The sequence below is a fragment of the Argentina silus genome (assembly GCF_951799395.1).
Source record: "Argentina silus genome assembly, chromosome: 17".
NCBI lineage: Eukaryota > Metazoa > Chordata > Actinopteri > Argentiniformes > Argentinidae > Argentina > Argentina silus.
Window position 1 is genome coordinate 5,127,144 of NC_139671.1, and position 18,235 is coordinate 5,145,378.

Here is an 18,235-nt window from a genome sequence, read left to right on the forward strand (position 1 = left end):
CCTCATAGTGTTGAGTTCATGTTTTCTCTTTAAGTAATGCTATTTTTACACTGCTGAATTCACAAAAATGTTTTATAATATATCCTTGCTGGCTCTGATATTTTCCTTCCATATTGTCCTTTCTGTTCACCTCTGTAATCAGGGTAAAATACAAGATCTGTCTGTTACAATTGGCATCAGACGTTTTCAAAGTCTGAAAAGGTTTTGCATTACATACCTTATTAGTATGTAAAAGGTTAATCCTTAACTGTATTATAAAACAGGAATATCATATTCAGAGTTCACTGGGGTATGTAGAAAATCCCCAAGGCTATTATTTTGTTGTCAGCAGCTCAGGGATTAACCAATTACTAAACAACACTCTATTCAGTCTTCTAAGTGGAGAGTCTGTCATTGAGTGAGCAGTAATCATTGGACAGCGAAGTCCCTCTAGTATTACAGCCTAGTACATCAAAACAAACTCAGAATCTGTCATATGCTGCCACATACACTGAACTAATATTAATCCTATGCTTTATAAAATGTAACCTTTATTCCTTTATTATTTCAGGTCAGCCTCAGATGAAATCAATAGAAAGAAGCCTGATATTTTGCCAGGAAACTGTCCAGACTGCAGTGCAATTTTATCAGTGTGAATACAATTCTTATGACGTTGAATCATTGGTTCCATTGCTCTTGTCATTAACCAGGTCAGAAGTTAAGGGATATGACCTCTGTCATTATGAGCAGGCGGAATGACGCAATTGTGTCTCCACACCCTCAATCTAATTGCTCTCACTATCTGAGACAGTGACCTTTATTGTAGGAGCGAGTGTGAAAACAAACAACTGCAACGGAGAGACTCCAACCATTGCTAGTCATGATGAATCAATCCCTGACTTAATAGGAGTTTCAACACCAGATGTCAGACCAGTCATGCATAGCATTTGGAGAGTATGGAAAATGTAATAGTACAGCTCCAAATTGGCTTCTTCTCATCTCTTATCTGTCTTCAAAAATGCCCATGTTTGCATAACACCGATGACAGCATGTATGGCAAAGTATTACCTTAAATAGGCTGATGTTGAGAGCTGCTCTGCCCCAAGACATTTGGTTGCATTGTGTTGTTGGTTATAAACATTATGTTTTGGGCCACACACTCTGTTATTGTATATCTTCATTGTGTCAGACATTCAGTGCAGACACACACAGGGAATCACTGAGGTCGTATTCATTGGATTTCTAGAGAATTCCGCTTCCTTCCTCCTGAGAGCCGAGAGAGGTGCCAAAGGATGGGCTAGCGTGAAAATGGAGCTGATCCAAATCGAGTGCTTGTTGTTGTGGCATGGAGGCGAACTCAGCTTCTCCGTCATCACTGCACTCAAAATTACATCCAGCCAGGGTTCGTATTTCTCTCTCTCTCTCTCTCTCTCTCTCTCTCTCTCTCACACACACACACACACACACACACTCTCTCTCTCTCTCTCTCACACACACACTCTCTCTCTCTCTCACACACACACACACTCTCTCTCTCTCTCACACACACACACTCTCTCTCTCTCTCTCTCTCTCACACACACACACACACTCTCTCTCTCATTGTCTTTCCTTTTTTTCTCCCCTTCCTATTTTTTCCCTTTTTTTCAGGCATGTACGCTGCCTGCTTCCTCCCCTGGGCTGCAGCACCGACGCAGGTTGGCGTCATAGTGTTCTAATTTTACTGCTGTTGATGCTGATGTTAAAAGAAGCAACGAGCACCTGCTATTTCGGCCGCCGCTCCATCTCCCCGGGGCTGGCAAGTGGTATTAATAGAGAGAGTTATTACACACTGCATGATCTCACATAGGGGCATCACAGAGGAAAAAAAAGCTCTGCTTTTGTGTGAGGGAACAGGTTCTCCAAAAAGCTCACTGGTTTGAGGGTTGCTTACGAAATAAGAGGTTCAGCCCAACAGGCCTCTCTTCAGAGCGGCTCGATTATGAATCTTTTCCTGTTATTTGGGCTGCGTTCGCAAGAACACACACCTTATGAGAGATAAGGTGATGCAACGGAGGAGGACAGCCTGCCAGTTGGTGACTCTGGTGTGTTGCACAAAAGGGTGTGACTATGGTAGGAACAGGGAGCGGAAGTTGCACAGCTTTCATTGTGAGACTGACGACTTCCGCCCCACCCTCCCCTTCGTGCACAGCAGCACGCACAGCATATTTCCTGGGTAGAGTCATTGAACAGACTGTCTCAATGAAACCTAAATATTGGGAGGAAAATTCTGGGGAAATGAGCAATGGGCTTGAATAAATAACTGATATCAGGGTGGGAGTGCATGGCATGCTCACATTCATATCAAGAGCCTGTGTTCTGGAATGCCAGTATGGCCCATAGATAGGCTCAAGCGTTTTTCCTGAAAATGTGACCTGACCAGGTAACACTTTTTTCCTCGTTGTAGGCTATTACTTGAGCCTGCGGGTTTTCTCGGCCAGATTAGATCGCCAGGGAAAACTCCTGGCCCTGTCCATGGACGACACATATATTAAAAACTTAAGAGTAAGGGTTTGGGGGGATGTCCCTAAGAGCCTCTACCGTGCCTCCAGCTGGGATTCACAGCAGATTTAATTTTTAAATTAGTTTGTATCTCATGCCACTCCACATCTCCCGTCTCCCTCTGATTTACAGTGATCCTCCAACTGTTACTGTGAAGGACTATGTGGGAAATGCCAGAACTACGAAAGCGACTCCAAATCCAAGTATGTCAAATCAATATCTCGGACCACAATGAAGCAGACTATCACAGCCTCATCACAGACTTTTACAACCAACTTTTATCAGGCCAATCTTTTCCCTTTCAATAGCATATTTCTTCTCAACAAGTCATACTTTACTGTATAATGAAGACACATTCTCTACTGCAACACGTGTCCCTTAAAAAGCCCAGTTTAGTATTCGCCAGAGAGAAGAGAAGGGAGGGGGGGGGGGGGCGGGGGTAGTATCAATAATTCAAAAAACATCACTTTGCTCTTAAAATGACAGGCAGCTAACCCAGACCTCCCGCTCAAGTTCACTGTATTATATCTATCTGGGCCACTGTCCAATTTGTGCCAAGAATAGTAAGGTTTTGTCTTCCAAATTCTGAATTTTAAATGTAATATCACACATTCAGCCCATCCTCATTTCCCTGAGAACTGTTCTTCAGCAGTAAGACCAATTCCAATCTCCAATAGGGGGTTATGGTGGTCTATAACCGTGATACAGTGATTTAATCCTATAATCATAGGCTAAATCCCGAGTATGGACATACAGCAAATCATGCAGCTGGACTGAGGCAAAAACAGCTAGTCTAGCTAGTCTTTCAAACCAGTTGTTTGATGCAAAAACCGTATTGTTCTGATAAGACAACCAACGTCATAGCCCATATATTAAGCATTATCCAGCTGTGCGTTTGTCGCTCGGGCTACAGCCTGCAAAGGCAGCGCGCCCTCTCTTGTGCGCTTGTTTATCACTTACGCGTGTATAATGTGTGTTTAAAACCACATGAGCAAATGATAGGTCAGAGACAGTGCCGGGGGAAAAAACCCCATCGATGACTGTTTAGCATCAGCCCAATACATTAGCTTCACAATCTATGTGCAGCAGTACAGGTGGCCAACAGCTTCAATCTCTAAGTCAGAAGTCTATCGACAGCAACCAAAGTAATATATTATCCAAGTTCCAACCATTTTATTTGAGGATGCCATCCTTTCCCTGTTGATTAACGTACAGTCTAGCTTTTAACGCGGAGAACGATTAATTGTACGTTCCAGACATTTCAGACGATTCCAGCTCCAAGCAGTGAGAGGCAGCAGAATCTATATTTGGGCATGGAAGTCGACGTCAGTGCGCTAGCGCTGCAATGTAAAACATGGAAAAAAACAAAACGCACTGACGCAATAGCGTTGACGTGTAGTCAACCTTGGCAACAGACGGAACAATAAATAGAGAGCCAGTGCATGGAGGCGCGGGAGAACTAGACCACCGTTCTGGTCTAATTTTAGACAATCGTTTAATTGCCCACCAGGACACCGTTCTCCTGTATATTCCAGCCAACGGTTAGTGTAGATTAGATGCAGTAGACATGATTTTCATCATGTAATGTGAGTGCATGCAATTCATCACAGACAAAAATATATATGATGCGAGCGGAGTATCATTCCTTCTAATAGTGCTCATTTCTATGAGGACACAAGAGTTCAGTTTCCCCTCCATCTTAACACCACAAAAAAGAAACACAAGTAATTAATTGAAATATTTAATATATTTATTTTGTTATAAGATTTGCAAATGTTCAACAGTTTGCTTTAAATTCATTTAGGCCTAACTCTTTAAAGTACAAAAATAAATTGAAATTTCATAAATTAAAAACACTGATGTTTTCACAGAAAACTTTCATACTAGGATATAGACCACTCAGACCATGGTTAGACAAGCACATCATTTTTAAATATCACAAACAATGTACAATACTCACATTCCATCAACCAGAAAACAAAATCGGTCAAAGTTAACTATTGCTCTGAACTGAACACAAACACTACAACTTTCTTTTTTTTTTAGTTTTTTTTTAATCTAGCACCATTAAATTAGTATAACTATTTGTACTTTGTGATATTAGTTAATCATGCTTTAACTTGCTACATAGTTAAAAGAGGCAAGTATAAGTTGAGGCAAAACAAGGGAACAAAATCATAAGAACTTTGCATCCTGGTAGTACAAGTCCATTCCATAGCCCTGCAATCTGCACATCAACCACATACATCAAAAATGTAAATGCTAAATGTGCTATAGAGGAAGTGTGTTGTGGTGGAAGAAATGCCCTCACAGGGCTAGGAGAGTAGGGGAGTTGAGGGAATCTGAGGACTGGTCGTTGCTGTTGCTCCCTCTCCTGTGAGCGATGCCACACGTGGGGAAGGTCTCAGCCTCTGGGTAGGTGAACACAAAGGAAGACGTGTAGGTGGTGCCGGCCGGCGTGCAGGTGACCACCGGCGTGCACAGGGGCTCAAAGTCATTGTTGGCCGGGGTGTAGAGGGGCTCCCAGTCCTGGGCGTACAGGGAGTTGGACAGGTCCACCTCTGGCACCGACCGCCCGGTCTCCATCTCAGTCTTGGCCAGCAGATCCAGAGAATCCTCCAGGGTTGTGTCCAGGTCGCCCATCTTGACCACCATGGTGCTGGTGACAGAGGCGGTGGACAGGACAGGGCTGCTGGAGAAGAGGGAGGCTGAGGTGGAGACGGCGGTCGACTGGTTGGAGGTGGGTGCTGCTGAGGCAATGCTATGAGGGGACAGCTGGAAGGAGACCGGGGAGAGTGAGGCAGCAGGGAAAGCAGTGTCCAGGTCTGAGGGGATTTTGCAGATGGGCCTGTGAGCAGCCAGGATGAACTCAAGCCTCTCTTTCTCTTTAAGCAAGTTAGCAATGTCATTCTGAATACTCGACTTCTCATCCTCCAGTTCATCAGTTTCCTGCCAAAGGAGAGAGGGAAAGGCGACATTAATTTGGCTGTTGATCAATATTGCTCTTAGAGCTGGCAAAAAAATGTCAGGGAATGATAGATATAGCACATTTTGGGAAATACTTACAGCTTGTAGTGTGTCTGTCAGCTCTCGCCTCCTGTTACGGCATTTTGCAGCTGCCTGCTTGTTCCTCTCTCTGCGAACTCTTTTCTTATCCTCCTCCTCAGGTGAAAGCTATAGAGAGAAAAAAGACAAACAATTAAGTCCCAACTCTTTGATTTAATGCAAATGTCATCATTAAAATCCAGACTGCACTGCTTTCCATATTCATAAGCATTGTAATGCACGGGAAGCTGTTTACCTGATCCATTTTGCCTCTCCTGCCAGAGTTGTTGTGGTCCTTGGCTCCTGTGGACTTCATTGCTGCTCTAGTGTATGCAGGGGGGCTCGCGCTGTAAGGATGTGCCCTATGGGAGGGGGCCACTGAGGAGATGAGAGGCTGGACCATCCACTGCAAGTCTGGGCTTGTCGAAATAGCCGTGACAGTGGGAATGAAAGAGCCAGTCGAAACAGTCAGGTCAGTGAAGTCCTGTAAGGAATGAAGGGAGAAATGATCAGTACACAATATAAATATATATTCAGGCTAGGAGTTGCGTTGGTGGGGGCGGGGTCACTGCATCATACATATATGAAGTCGGAGTTCTATAAAAAAAGCGAGACGGGTTATAAATATCGCCGTGATGTAGGCTATGACGCAGAACTTTTCTCTGGAGTTTCCTTGCTGAATCAAGACTATAGCGTACTCTGTTGCAGGGCAACTATTTGTGCAGCCTAGTAGACTAGTGTCTCACAGTAGCAAATGTAGCCTATAACTGGAAGCAATAAAACTACTTCCAACACCTTACACTTGGTTGTAAAAACAAAACAAACAAAAAAGAGCAGCTTACAACCCTAACTGTAATACATTTGTTATTGCATGCATTCTAACTGAGGTGTATGACATTAAAAGGTTACATTTGACTGATCAACATACCTGAGATTGGGGGGATCCCATGCTGGAATACGATCCCGCTGGAGACGGATAATAGGCAAGATTATCACCGGCTGGAGAAGCGGTGCTGCATCGGGAGGAAGAGTCACAATCCGTGCTGAAAGCGGAGTACATCATCGTTTCGGGAGGCCACGAAGAAACTCGCAAATCCAAATAAACTTGAACAAAAAAGTTAGGCGTTGACTTCAGCTGTCAAAGTGGTCCTTTAGCAGGTTTGACAGTAGCTCCCGAGATATGCTTCCGTGTTGTAGTGTCGTATCTAATGCTTTCTCAGTAGTTGCTCAAAGTTTGACTGCCAACTCTGACAGTTCGCAGGGTTTTTATAGGCTTGCTTAGGGCTTGCTCTCGATCTGACGAGGACATACACGTGACGTAGGCAATGGGGATATGCTTTACCCGGACATGTAACGAGCATAATATTTTGGTTTCTCGAAAAGTTAGGCACTTATCATAACACTTATTACATATATTGATATTAAATATATATGTTTTGTGTGTTATCTGTAAAAAAATAAAAATGAAGGTACCCACTCCCAAGAAATGGAATATTCCAGAAAAGGAATCCCTGGTACGTCATTTACCATATATGGTGCATCCTGTGAAAAGGGTGGGACTCTGATGGGAAATAGAACTATCCGTGGACGTAACATGACGTTATGTAAAGACAGAGGCTGTTGAAAACTCAGAAATGGTACAATGGTCATCTATAACAGTACACAACGAAATCAATGTTATTTATGGAGAAACATCTACTTAAGTTTCAAGTCAACATCTTTACGATGAATTTTCATAGCCATAAGTGGGTCAACAAATATGGTGCACAACCATTGAAACAACATTACTCCAGTCCTATAGGCTGAGGTGAATATGTGTGTGGCTTTGTGAGTCCCTAGACATCCCATTTGTGCAATAAAAAATATTTGACAAATTAAAGTTTGAATTACTATGAACAATTCTATGTTAGAATTTGCACACATATCATATCCTCAATTTAGGAGCTCCAAACTGAATACCAGAGCTAAAATAGGGTAAAGAGTGGGTAAAATTAGTCATTTACCTGTTAGGAGTAATGGATTGTCATTATGCATGTATTATATTTGGATACATAGATCATTCTGCAATTATAGAATTGTGTACGTTTTGTTGTTGAAAAAGAGCAACACAGCTCAAGCCCCAACAACATTCTCCATTCCCTAGACATACGCATGTACTTTGCCCTCGAGCAAAGTTTGTGCTTGTGTGCAATCCCGGGACGGGCGTGTCTGAGTGTAGGGTAGGCAGGTCTGAGTGTAGGGTAGGCAGGTCTGTCAGGTGTATTTTTCCATTGGTTAGTGTCTCCTCAGTTTACCTTCAGCAAGGTATTCCCCAAGGAATGCTTCATGCTGTTTAGTATGGGAATCCCTTTTCAAATCTCAATGGCGGATAAAGGTGAAGCTCTAAGACCAATGGCATCAGTGACAGCCTGCATCTGATTAACTTGATTCATTTGTTTCTTATAGACTTGTGTCTAGTCCTGTATGCTATATCTAATTATCTAGCTCCTGTGTGCTTTTTGACTGAATATGCATGCGTCCACTCTTACTTTACATTCAATATCATCTACAAAACAACCCATGTTTTTAGCAGATTTTTGATAAACATCTAAACATGGAAAAAGTTCTAAAGGTGAAGCTCTGGGGAGTATGCAATTCTCAATTCAAGACTTGAAATAAACTGTCAAATCTGTGAAGGCTTCAATAATTTGATTCATTTCTCCTCTCCAGTGGATGTGCACAGTAGACCAAGCATTAGGCCACATGGCCTAACCTAATCAATACACTGCAGCCCAGTTTGACAGTTTTAGGCCCAAACTCTGAAACGTATAGGACATAACACAAATCATGTCTTTCTGCTTTAAATACACTGTAACATAGGAGGTAGACACGTTCAAAGGGGTTGCCCTAATTCTGTCGGTGAAATGTGCCCTATCAGCCTTCCCAGAGGGAGCTTTAACGTTGCTTACTGTTTCCCCGTTCTGTTTTGTTTAACATTCTGCGTCGTCCTGGCAACGCCCCACCCCTTCGTGTCAGTGACGCGCTCGCTTTGCATAGCGCTCTTTCAGAGTCAACGGCATGGGGGGCGTGGCTAAAACTTTTGTTTAATTAGGTAGCCAGACTAGTTGGCAAAGAGCTGTATGCAGAACATTTGACTAAAGTGCATGAATGCAATGTTTATCTTGAGGTATGACTGCAACTTGTATTCACTTCAACACTGTTAAGGTGGTGTTATGTTATGTTTTTTTGTTGTTGTTGTTTTTTTAAATCAACATACCTCCATGAATTCAATAATTTATTTGGTGTTTAAATATAATAGACTACTATTGTTGATTTGGTCCGTGCATTAAATGTTCTTAACCCTGGAAAAAAGTTATGTTATGCCTCGAAGTCGCTGACCAAGTGGAAAGTGAAAGGACCCATTTCTGTTAAGATCGAGCCTTGCAAATATGTTTTAGCCCATCAATGAGGGAAAACTATGAATTATGTAAGTCTTTGCTCTCATTCAACACGGGCCAAAAAAACGTTTTCCATTTCCCACAGCGGTCTTCGGCGCACACTCTAGAGCTGTCTGTCAGGCCATTGTCTGTAGACCTAAACACTTCGCTTTGAACACTGATGTCATCTAGATCTGATCTAAATATAGTCATTCAGTGCATTTCCCACATTCACGCTTAAGTTACTATGAAAACCTTTCTTTGAGCTGAAGCGAGGGGATCCATAATTCTGTCTCAAACAATTAACATTTGCTCCCCTCACCGGCGACAGACTGAACAACCACCTAATGACGTGCCAGTAAATAACGAGGGGCGTAACTGCTGGGAAGTCCGCGGCCCCTCTTTCAGAAAGACCACAGAAACTCTTTGGGGAGGCCTCTCTTTCATGTCCTCTCGATGAAAGGACTCGTGAGGTCATCAGTGCTGAATATAGCCCTCTCTAATATGTGAAGAGCAGACCATAGCAGATCATCGATGCACGAGAAATTTCATGTCCCAAAATTGCAATAGTACAATTGACCCACACAATTGCAACTGTTATTTAAAAACAGTGACGCAAATGACCCTATCGATTTGAATGAATGACCGACTTATTTCACTTTCTCTTGTGATAAGCCCCGCTACATTCTCTATGCTTCTGTGCTGCAACGTGCGCCCCTGTGAACCGGATATGCCATATATGGTCGTAATGGCCTTCTTTGTGATTGGCTGTCTGACTACAGCGACAAAAGCTGTTGCTGGAGCGATCTTTTGGGTTGTAGGCCTCTGCAATCATGATCACCACAGCCAGACTGGTATGTTAAACAGGTATATCATCTCACGTGGGTCTCTTAAGCGTGCTGTTGGTGCATACTTTTAAAGAAAGCCCCAATTATGTCTCTCGAAAATGACATGGAGCAAAACTTGCAGGCTTGGCTCATTTCACTATTACAGTACTAGAAGACCTGGGTTGATGCTTCAAGTGATCGGATATTGGCATTTTAAATCTAGTGAAAACAGGTGCAATGTTTCATGTACGGCTGCGTAATGGAGGACATTGGAGGTCGGTTGTGCGGCTGTGTAATTTTACATTTGTCATTTGGTGGCAATTTTAATAGATCTTTGGTAGCTTATAGACAGAATATAGAGTGCATTTCTATCAAACGTGGCCTGCCTATATTATGAAACTATATTTGAACAAAGGGAACGTCATGTGCGTAATGCAAAGGCTGCATATGAAGTGACGTCATGATACATTCATATGGCGGTGGTTAGCCTACATATAATGTCTTCAGGGGGTGTTCCATTTTTAAACATTGAATATTTGGTCATATTTTGATAAAGCCATTCATTTGGATTGCTGGAACGGCTTTTACCTGTCAGTAACAATGTATTGGGTGATATTGTCGTTCAATTGATCAAATTACCTTGTTTACTTCTTCCTTCAGCCTCCTATCCTCCTTGTGAATGGTACAGTCTCGCCACACAGATTTCATTCATAAAATTCTAGCTCACTATAAAAGGAGGAGCTCTCCACTACCTCAACAGTTTCCATTGATGTCAACCTGGTAAATGTGATGTACAAAGAGTGTAGTGTTAGAACAGTAGATACTTTGATTAAACAAGAGGAATATTCTTCCTTTTTTTTTTAGCATTTATTATTGCATTCTTTTTTTGAAAATATGTATCCAGACTTGAGCCCTGATTACGACTCATCGTCCAGCTGTAGTACGGCATCGCCTGCCGGGGACACCCCCGCGTGCAGCCAGCAATCGCCAAGCTCGCATTCTAGCGCATCATCAGTGGATAGCACGCAGGTATGAATGGATATTGTTGACACCCTTTGAGGAATTGCTCTGGCAAATACAATACTACTCTGTGTCAACGTTCATTTAGTTTGTGGCATTAACTGGAGCAGTCATTTAAACACTGTTTGCACATATTTAGACCTTTGCATGGCCATATTAATTCATAGATAGTGAATTTCCTCCTGCATGTGTGCATGTCCCCATTGGAAGCAAATTCTGACCGCTGTCTTTGTAAATTTGACCAACAGTACATTGTTAGAGCAGTGAGTGAAGAGAAAATGTTGTTATCTATGCACGTATGAAGAAATACTTGATCCAGTTCATGCCACTGGACAAAATCTAATGGTTTAATTCATGCTGGTGATAGATAGATAGACAGATAGATAGATAGATAGATAGATAGATAGATAGATAGATAGATAGATAGATAGATAGATAGATAGATAGATAGATAGATAGATAGATAGATCTTGTATTACTGGATAGATATGGTGATAATGACAAGGATTTATGATGATGATGATGATGATGATGATGATGATGACGATTGTTATGACTATAAGCTTATTGATTGACAAACGTTTTGTAAAGTCTGCGTCAGCGTCGACGTCAGAAACAATACATAAACCCTTATCGATTTGGAGATTATAGATTACAGACTATAGTCTATCTGTGTTTACACAGCGACATGTTATCTGCCACCATTCACATTCTGAATGAGATGATTGATGCATCTCACGTTCTTTGGTAAAGGTCAACCATCAATGACATAGTCATTCATTTAGATTGAATGGATTAGATTTGTAAATTGCATGCGACTTTTTTTATTTTGCAGGATCTCTGTGCAAAGACAGATGCGCCAAGCTCTCCCTTTGTTCCGACTGTGACTGCAATCTCAACCTCCCCGGAATTGCAGTGGATGGTCCAGCCGACAGTCATCACATCTGTCTCCCCCTCCCCCGGCCGCGCAAAACCCAGCAAAGCGCAAGGCGCAGTCCAGTCGTCTTCCAAAGCGAGCGGGAGCAAGGGACAATCCACCAACAGGAAAGGACAGAAAAAACAGGTATTTTTGTAAGATATTTCTAAAATGAATAATGTGAGCGCGTGCGTGCACGTGACTTGACTGTCTATATAGACTGTGCCAACAGTGCAGTATTTTACGCACTTTCGAGGCATATCGGTGTGGTGCCGACGAGCGCACTTGATAGGCCAAGGATTATTAGCCTATATTCCTTGTATAAGCTAGTCACAGAGAGTCTGCAACGATTGCAGACACACTGCAGTAAAGGGATAATTTCCCACACTTTCAGTTTTTTGGCGATGAGATGGCACGATTTTCCAGGAGATGCAATAAGGATTTTCTTTTCTGTGATTGATTTAGCCTTCCACAGAAGAAGACGAGAGGAGGAAGATCAGGAGGGAGAGGAATAAAATTGCTGCAGCCAAGTGTCGCAATAGACGGAGGGAGCTCACTGACACCTTGCAAGATGTAAGTACCTTTATCCCTTCACATCTAATAAGACTTCGTCCTCACGGAGGTACTGTCATCCAAACTGACTTAGATCTTAATTTACACTTTACCATGAGTAAGGCATGAAAGCATAACAGGAATTGCATAGGCAACATCTCTGTACATGTAGACCTCTTACCCCATGCACTGGTATTTCATAAACACATCACTTAACCTTCCTACTTCTGGCCATAGGAAACTGACCAGCTTGAGGAAGACAAGGCAGCCCTGCAGATGGAGATTGCAGACCTCTTGAAAGAAAAAGAGCACCTTGAGCAAATCCTAGCCTCCCACAAACCAACCTGTAAACTAGAAGAGGAAGATGACATTGACAGCATGCTACAGGGCCCACCGGCTTCCCCCCAGTTCCTCTCCATCTTGGAGAATGGCAAGCTCCCAGAGGGCAATGCTTTGGTGGAGGGCCCCTCACTCCAGGATATGGAGATCACACCTAGCATCTCCGCTACGGCCATTTTGGGAAACTCCAACATCCTGTTGTGCTCCAGTGCTGAGGAGGAGCCGATGGAGGACTTGAAAGGGGATGACCTAGATGACCTGGTCCCTAGCTTAGAGATGGATGTGGCCCCTGAAACAGCAGCGTCTGTCCCTGACATTGACCTTGGGGGCCCCTTCTGCCTCTCAGACTGGGAGACTCTGTATAAGTCAATGGCAAATGACCTTGAACCCCTTAGCACACTGAATGTGTCTTCCAGCCCCAACTGTAGCAGTTACCGCTCTGTTTTTTCTTTCAGCTGTTCAGAGATCGACTCTATGGTTGAGGGTTGTGAGAACCTCAAAGCAGGACTAGGTAGATCTGATTTACTAAAAGACAGTCTTAATTCGCCAACACTTTTGGCCTTGTGAAGCTGGTATGCAATTGATTGTCGGACACATGAGGTTTATTACCAACAAGCTATTGTCTCTTCAATAATGTTTTATTGTGTTTGTTTTGATGTAGTGTTAACCTTGCAACCAAATGTTAGGTAAATGAAATGTTTACTGTGACTGAATTTACTTCTTCCAAACAAGTACTGTAAGGGCGCCAGCAGCGATGTCTGTTCTATATCTTGAAAGAGATATCAATTGTGTACTTGTATCAAAGCATGCAAATATGTACAATGTGGTTCAAAGAGGTTGTTCCTTTTTGTAATTCATCACTAAATGTTATGTGAAACTAGACTGTGGTTTCTGTGGGTGCTGTTAACGGATTGTATTTTAATAGGTGGAATTATGGTTTTAGTAAGCTAATGTGTAGCCTACATGGACATCATTTTACTGTACAACTGTGAGGTGACATTTTTCCATGAAAACATCATGTCATGTATTTTTTCAAGATGTATTTTATGACATAGTTTATTTTTTTACCTTCAAAGTTATGACTTGTTGGTCAGATGCAAAAAAAACCACAACACAACAAATAAAAAATGACATCACGGACAAATATCAATTGGTTAGCAATATTATCGAATATTTAAATACCTGTTCGTTTCTGTTAGGGTTGTCTCTATAAGTTACAACACTCAAATTCTCATTCGATAAATAATTAACGTCCTGTGCTATATTAAGTCATGAATTCATGGAGATTGAACTATGTGTTCATTCGTGTGTGTGTGTGTGGGGGGGGGCAACAAGATCAAGTTAATAATTTATTTATAGTTCATCTTTCCAATATTCTCACGGTTCAGGGAATTTGATTGCAGAGCACGGAACGTGCAGTACATTACGTAAGCACGTGTTTGCGCTGTACGCGATTGCGTTTCACTTCCATGTCCATATTTGGAAAGTTCAGTTGTTTTGTCTCCATGGAGACGGTGTCATATTTAGCGCTGGAAGATTTTCCGGGAAAAAGACAAAGCAGGGTCTAGGCGAGCGACTGAAGGCTGTTGTTCTACGGGAAACAAACAAACCTTCACTCCAGGAATTCCAACACAATAGACATAACCACATCACATAACCGTGTTTAATTTCCAACTGCCAACTCACCCTCAAGAATTTTAACCTCAAGGTCTTAATTTTAACCTCAAGGCTGGTTACGGTTAAATTAATAAATACAACATGCATGCTCTGCTCCAGGGCAGGTCTGCACACACACACACACACACACACACACACACACACACACACACACACACACACACACACACACACACACGACATAGAGACATGGATTTGGACACATCTGCAACGACATAGAGACATGGATTTCTCTCAGTTAATGTTGTTAAAAAAATAAATAATTATTATTGTATTATAATTGTTTATAGTCTTATTATTATAATTATTATTGACTGACAAAACAAAAAAGCCCAGGGGACCATGAAGCAAAATGCATTTTCACGTGTACATAGCAAAATGGTGTTCGTGCCTGTCATTCTCTGCACGAAATCCTGCTGAGCTGAACATTATGCAATATTATTGCTCTTTGTGGTCTCTGATGCATTGCCCATTCAGGTGGACGTAAACATTGCATGCTTGGAAGCTTGAGTCATCTGCTGAAATATGTATTTGTGTGTGTGTGGGTGTGTGTGTGTGTGTGTGTGTGTGTGTGTGTGTGTGTGTGTGTGTGTGTGTGTGTGTGTATGTGTGTGTGTGTCGGGGTGTACCCTGGGTCATGCCTCTATTGAAAGTAGAATCAAGAGCAGCATTCAGATGACAGAAAAGGTGGATACATGCCAACGTAGTAAGCTGAACTACCATTGGGAGGCCACACTGTCACATCGAAGAGCTTTGCTTTTCTGCTCTCAGTCCACAGTTCTTCAGCTGTGTTTTCTCATGTACAACCAGCTACATACAAGTCAAGGTAACTGTAATGTGGACTTGACATTGATCGCCTCAAGAATTATTTCCCCCCTAGATTGCATTATCTTCTGTTGGCCCCAGACATGATCAGCAGAGGGAGCTGTGAGAAGCAGTGCCCTAATCAAGCACAAGTTTGAGTAAGAGGCAAAGGCAGCACTTCCTGCCCTCTTCCTACCTGTTATGCCTTGCTTGTCTTCAGGCCTTAGCATGCTGGGTATAATCATCTCAGAACACTTGACAGCAGCATTCTATTCTACCCACTCCTTGTTCACCAACCAAATGATGTTCTACCCACATATTAAGCCTACTTCATCTTCAAGTTTCTCCACACACATCTCATTCTGTCATCTGTTTCTGTGGCAACCACCAAACCCACAGCCTCACTTTAAAGGAAATGTGGAGTGAGGTTTAGTGGAAAAGTTTTCACAGATTGGGACATTACCCTCTACAGAGTCAGGTTTCTTAAAAAGAAAAGTGTTTCTTAACTGGGTGTAAATGTCAACATCAAATTTCTCTGGAACCTGGAACCTGTGGAGGCATGTTTGTGTTTGTGTTTTTTTTGCACCTGCCGTCTTTATATTTGGCGTGTCATGACATGATTGGACAAATTATGGTAAGATTATAGTAAACAATGTATCCTATTAAGGACAGGAATTATCATGTTGGTGAATGGTAAACATGAAGCACAATGGCAAGTGACTGGCCCGGGTCTGACAATTCCTTAACCTGTCAAAAGGGTCATACAAGGTGTCAAGAAGGGTCATTGTAATACTAATATCTTTATTTATACAGTGCTTTCAGAACATCAAGGTGCTAACCCTCACCCACTCTTTACCATATCCCATCATTTTTCAAGATGATGTTATTCACTATTTGATGCCTATTACATGTTGTAACTTTACTACCTTGAAGCCAGGTTTTCAACTAGTTTCCTTGGTTGGTTACATGCTCTCAACTTACAGTAAATAGTGTGTCCTTTTTTCCATAGGAATGATCTCACCCACATTTTCATGACCAGTTTCCTACTCTCTGTGATATTCTTAAGGATGTGCTATATTTATATAGATAAATCAATGTCATATGAGTTTGGAAGACTGGTCACCTGACATGGGTGATGCCATAGCTCCAAGAACATTGGGGGGAAAGAAACCTTGGTCTGCTGGTGGTGGAATTAGTTTGTACATGGAATCTAATGATCACAAGCTAACATGGTTCCGTACCCCAATTTGACCTGAGATGACATCTCGTCAGTAGTCACCATCCTGTTAAAGCAACATCCGTCCTGCTTGGAAGGCACACATACATAGATGAGAAAACATTTTGTCATCTGTTTGTCTAAACACCTTGGTTAGAGAGGAATGGTAAAACAAGCTGGAGTTAGAAGGGGAGGCCAGCAACTCTTGCTTTATTTAACTTGCTTTATTTAACTTGTTTCAGGTAAAGGAGCATTTAAAGGAGCATTGAATCTGGGATTCAAACAGCAACTAAGTGGTCTCTCACTTTTTGGGGTAAACAGCTGAGGGATGGAGCTGGAGAAATGTAACCACTCTTAAATTCATAGACGGGGCTTTGGAGGACTGACCATCCATGAGATCAGAATGATAGTTTTTACGATGTTTCGAAATTACTGCATTAGGTTAAATTAAATTACTGAAATTATTGGGTTAGGTAAAACATGTCATAGCTGTTACTTTATCAGGGAATAAAGTATGGCTTTGAACGCCTCTCAGCCAATCACAATGCATGTTCTGATCAAACCGTATAAAATTATACATTACAAGAATGAATGGCTATACATACAGTGATTCATTTAAAAGTCCAAAAATGTATGTACCAATTCCAGATTGTCCCTAATCTTACATCATACATACACACATACATTTTTGTCATGCCCATCTGAGGCCAAACATGGAACATTTGTTCATAATGCTGTGCCTTAAATACAAATGTATTTAAAAGGAAAAGGATTCATTCTTACGTTGGCAGATAGACATTGACATGATTGAACAACTGTCTGAGATTATTTTGAATGAAGAAAGGGGAAGGAAGGAGAATTTATGATGGTCTTTAGTGTGAAAAAGAGGTACTATTGTGTCTGTGAAATGATGATAGATAGATGGTGAGTCAGGGCAGTGTCTGGAGGTGTGTGTTTGGGTATTTCCAAAAGCTTGAGAGTGCTGACTTGAATATGTATATTATGTTGGTTCTTCATCATGTTAGCTGCTTTTGTTGTAAGTATGCATTGTCAAAATCAGCCAAGCCCCGTGGGGACAGTTAGGTTAACTGAATTGAATTGAACTGATGCAATCAAAGTATTTTGATCATCGTGGTTGTGCGCTGAGCATCTACATTTACATTTCATTTATCAGACGCTTTTGTACAAAGCGACTTACAATAAGTACAGTTGTCTAAGTAAGTGAATCCACTATACGTCAGTCATAAGTAAGACCTTTGATGAGAACAAGTGCCATCGGCAGTCACAGTGCTAGAGAAAGGAAGATTTTTTTAACATTAGATTTTTGTCTAAATAACTGTTTCAAAAGCATTTGTGAATTAATATGTGACAAATTAATGTGAATTAAAGGTTACTAAACAATAATGCATCAAGTAAAATGCAATCTCACTTAGCCTATACAGTTTTTACCTCGATGCTATTCCCACACTGAATGAAAGGCTTATGAGTTTGGCTTAGGCCTTGCTAGACTGTTTCAGCTCACCATCCGTCTTTTTCGGCAGATGATGGCAAGTGCACTCAACCTCATGTTTAAATGCAAATCTTTTCTACTGAGGAATGCAATCATAGCCTTGGTTGGTGTGGAAAGATGTCAAGCCCATGCACCTCTCAAGTGGGCCAAAGAAATGCAATCTTTAAACACCCATTTTTCATTGTCTTTTTTGTCTCTGGGAAAATTCTGATCTCTCAGCTGATTTTTTTTCTTACACTATTCAAATGTTCCAGTATTTTTTCTGCACTCTGCAAGACTCGAGACTCTCTGATCAGCAACATAAACAATAGAACGCAAAAAAATGAACACCGGTTCATATGACTTTGATTTGGCTCTATTTACATTCAACAAATTAATAGTAACTGCATATTT

General features: G+C 41.7%; 2 protein-coding genes across 2 annotated transcripts; one reads left to right on the forward strand and one right to left on the reverse strand.

Annotated features, from left to right (window-relative positions):
• Positions 1-4,248: 4,248 nt before the first annotated feature.
• Positions 4,249-6,796, reverse strand: fosab (v-fos FBJ murine osteosarcoma viral oncogene homolog Ab). Its single transcript, XM_083689180.1, has 4 exons — positions 6,494-6,796; positions 5,822-6,049; positions 5,587-5,694; positions 4,249-5,469 (listed from the first exon to the last, which is right to left on the reverse strand). The coding sequence occupies exons 1-4, from the start codon at positions 6,626-6,628 to the stop codon at positions 4,828-4,830; spliced, it is 1,113 nt and encodes a 370-aa protein (XP_083545306.1). The 5' UTR covers positions 6,629-6,796; the 3' UTR covers positions 4,249-4,827.
• A 3,906-nt stretch (positions 6,797-10,702) lies between these two features.
• LOC310818027 (protein c-Fos-like) lies at positions 10,703-13,202 on the forward strand (the record flags this gene model as incomplete). The annotated part of the gene is made up of 4 exons (XM_083688785.1): positions 10,703-10,837; positions 11,664-11,891; positions 12,210-12,317; positions 12,534-13,202. 4 exons carry the CDS (start codon positions 10,703-10,705, stop codon positions 13,200-13,202), a joined length of 1,140 nt encoding a protein of 379 aa, XP_083544911.1.
• Between the last annotated feature and the right edge of the window lie 5,033 nt (positions 13,203-18,235).

Bases quoted from the DNA above. Each gene is read 5' to 3' on its own strand.
- fosab (XM_083689180.1), bottom strand. From the start codon at position 6,628: ATGATGTACTCCGCTTTCAGCACGGATTGTGACTCTTCCTCCCGATGC. The intron at 5,695-5,821 runs GTAAACAGCTTC...TTCTCTCTATAG, and splicing joins GGAGAGGCAAAATGGATCAG to CTTTCACCTGAGGAGGAGGA. The intron at 5,470-5,586 runs GTAAGTATTTCC...CTCCTTTGGCAG, and splicing joins TGACAGACACACTACAAGCT to GAAACTGATGAACTGGAGGA.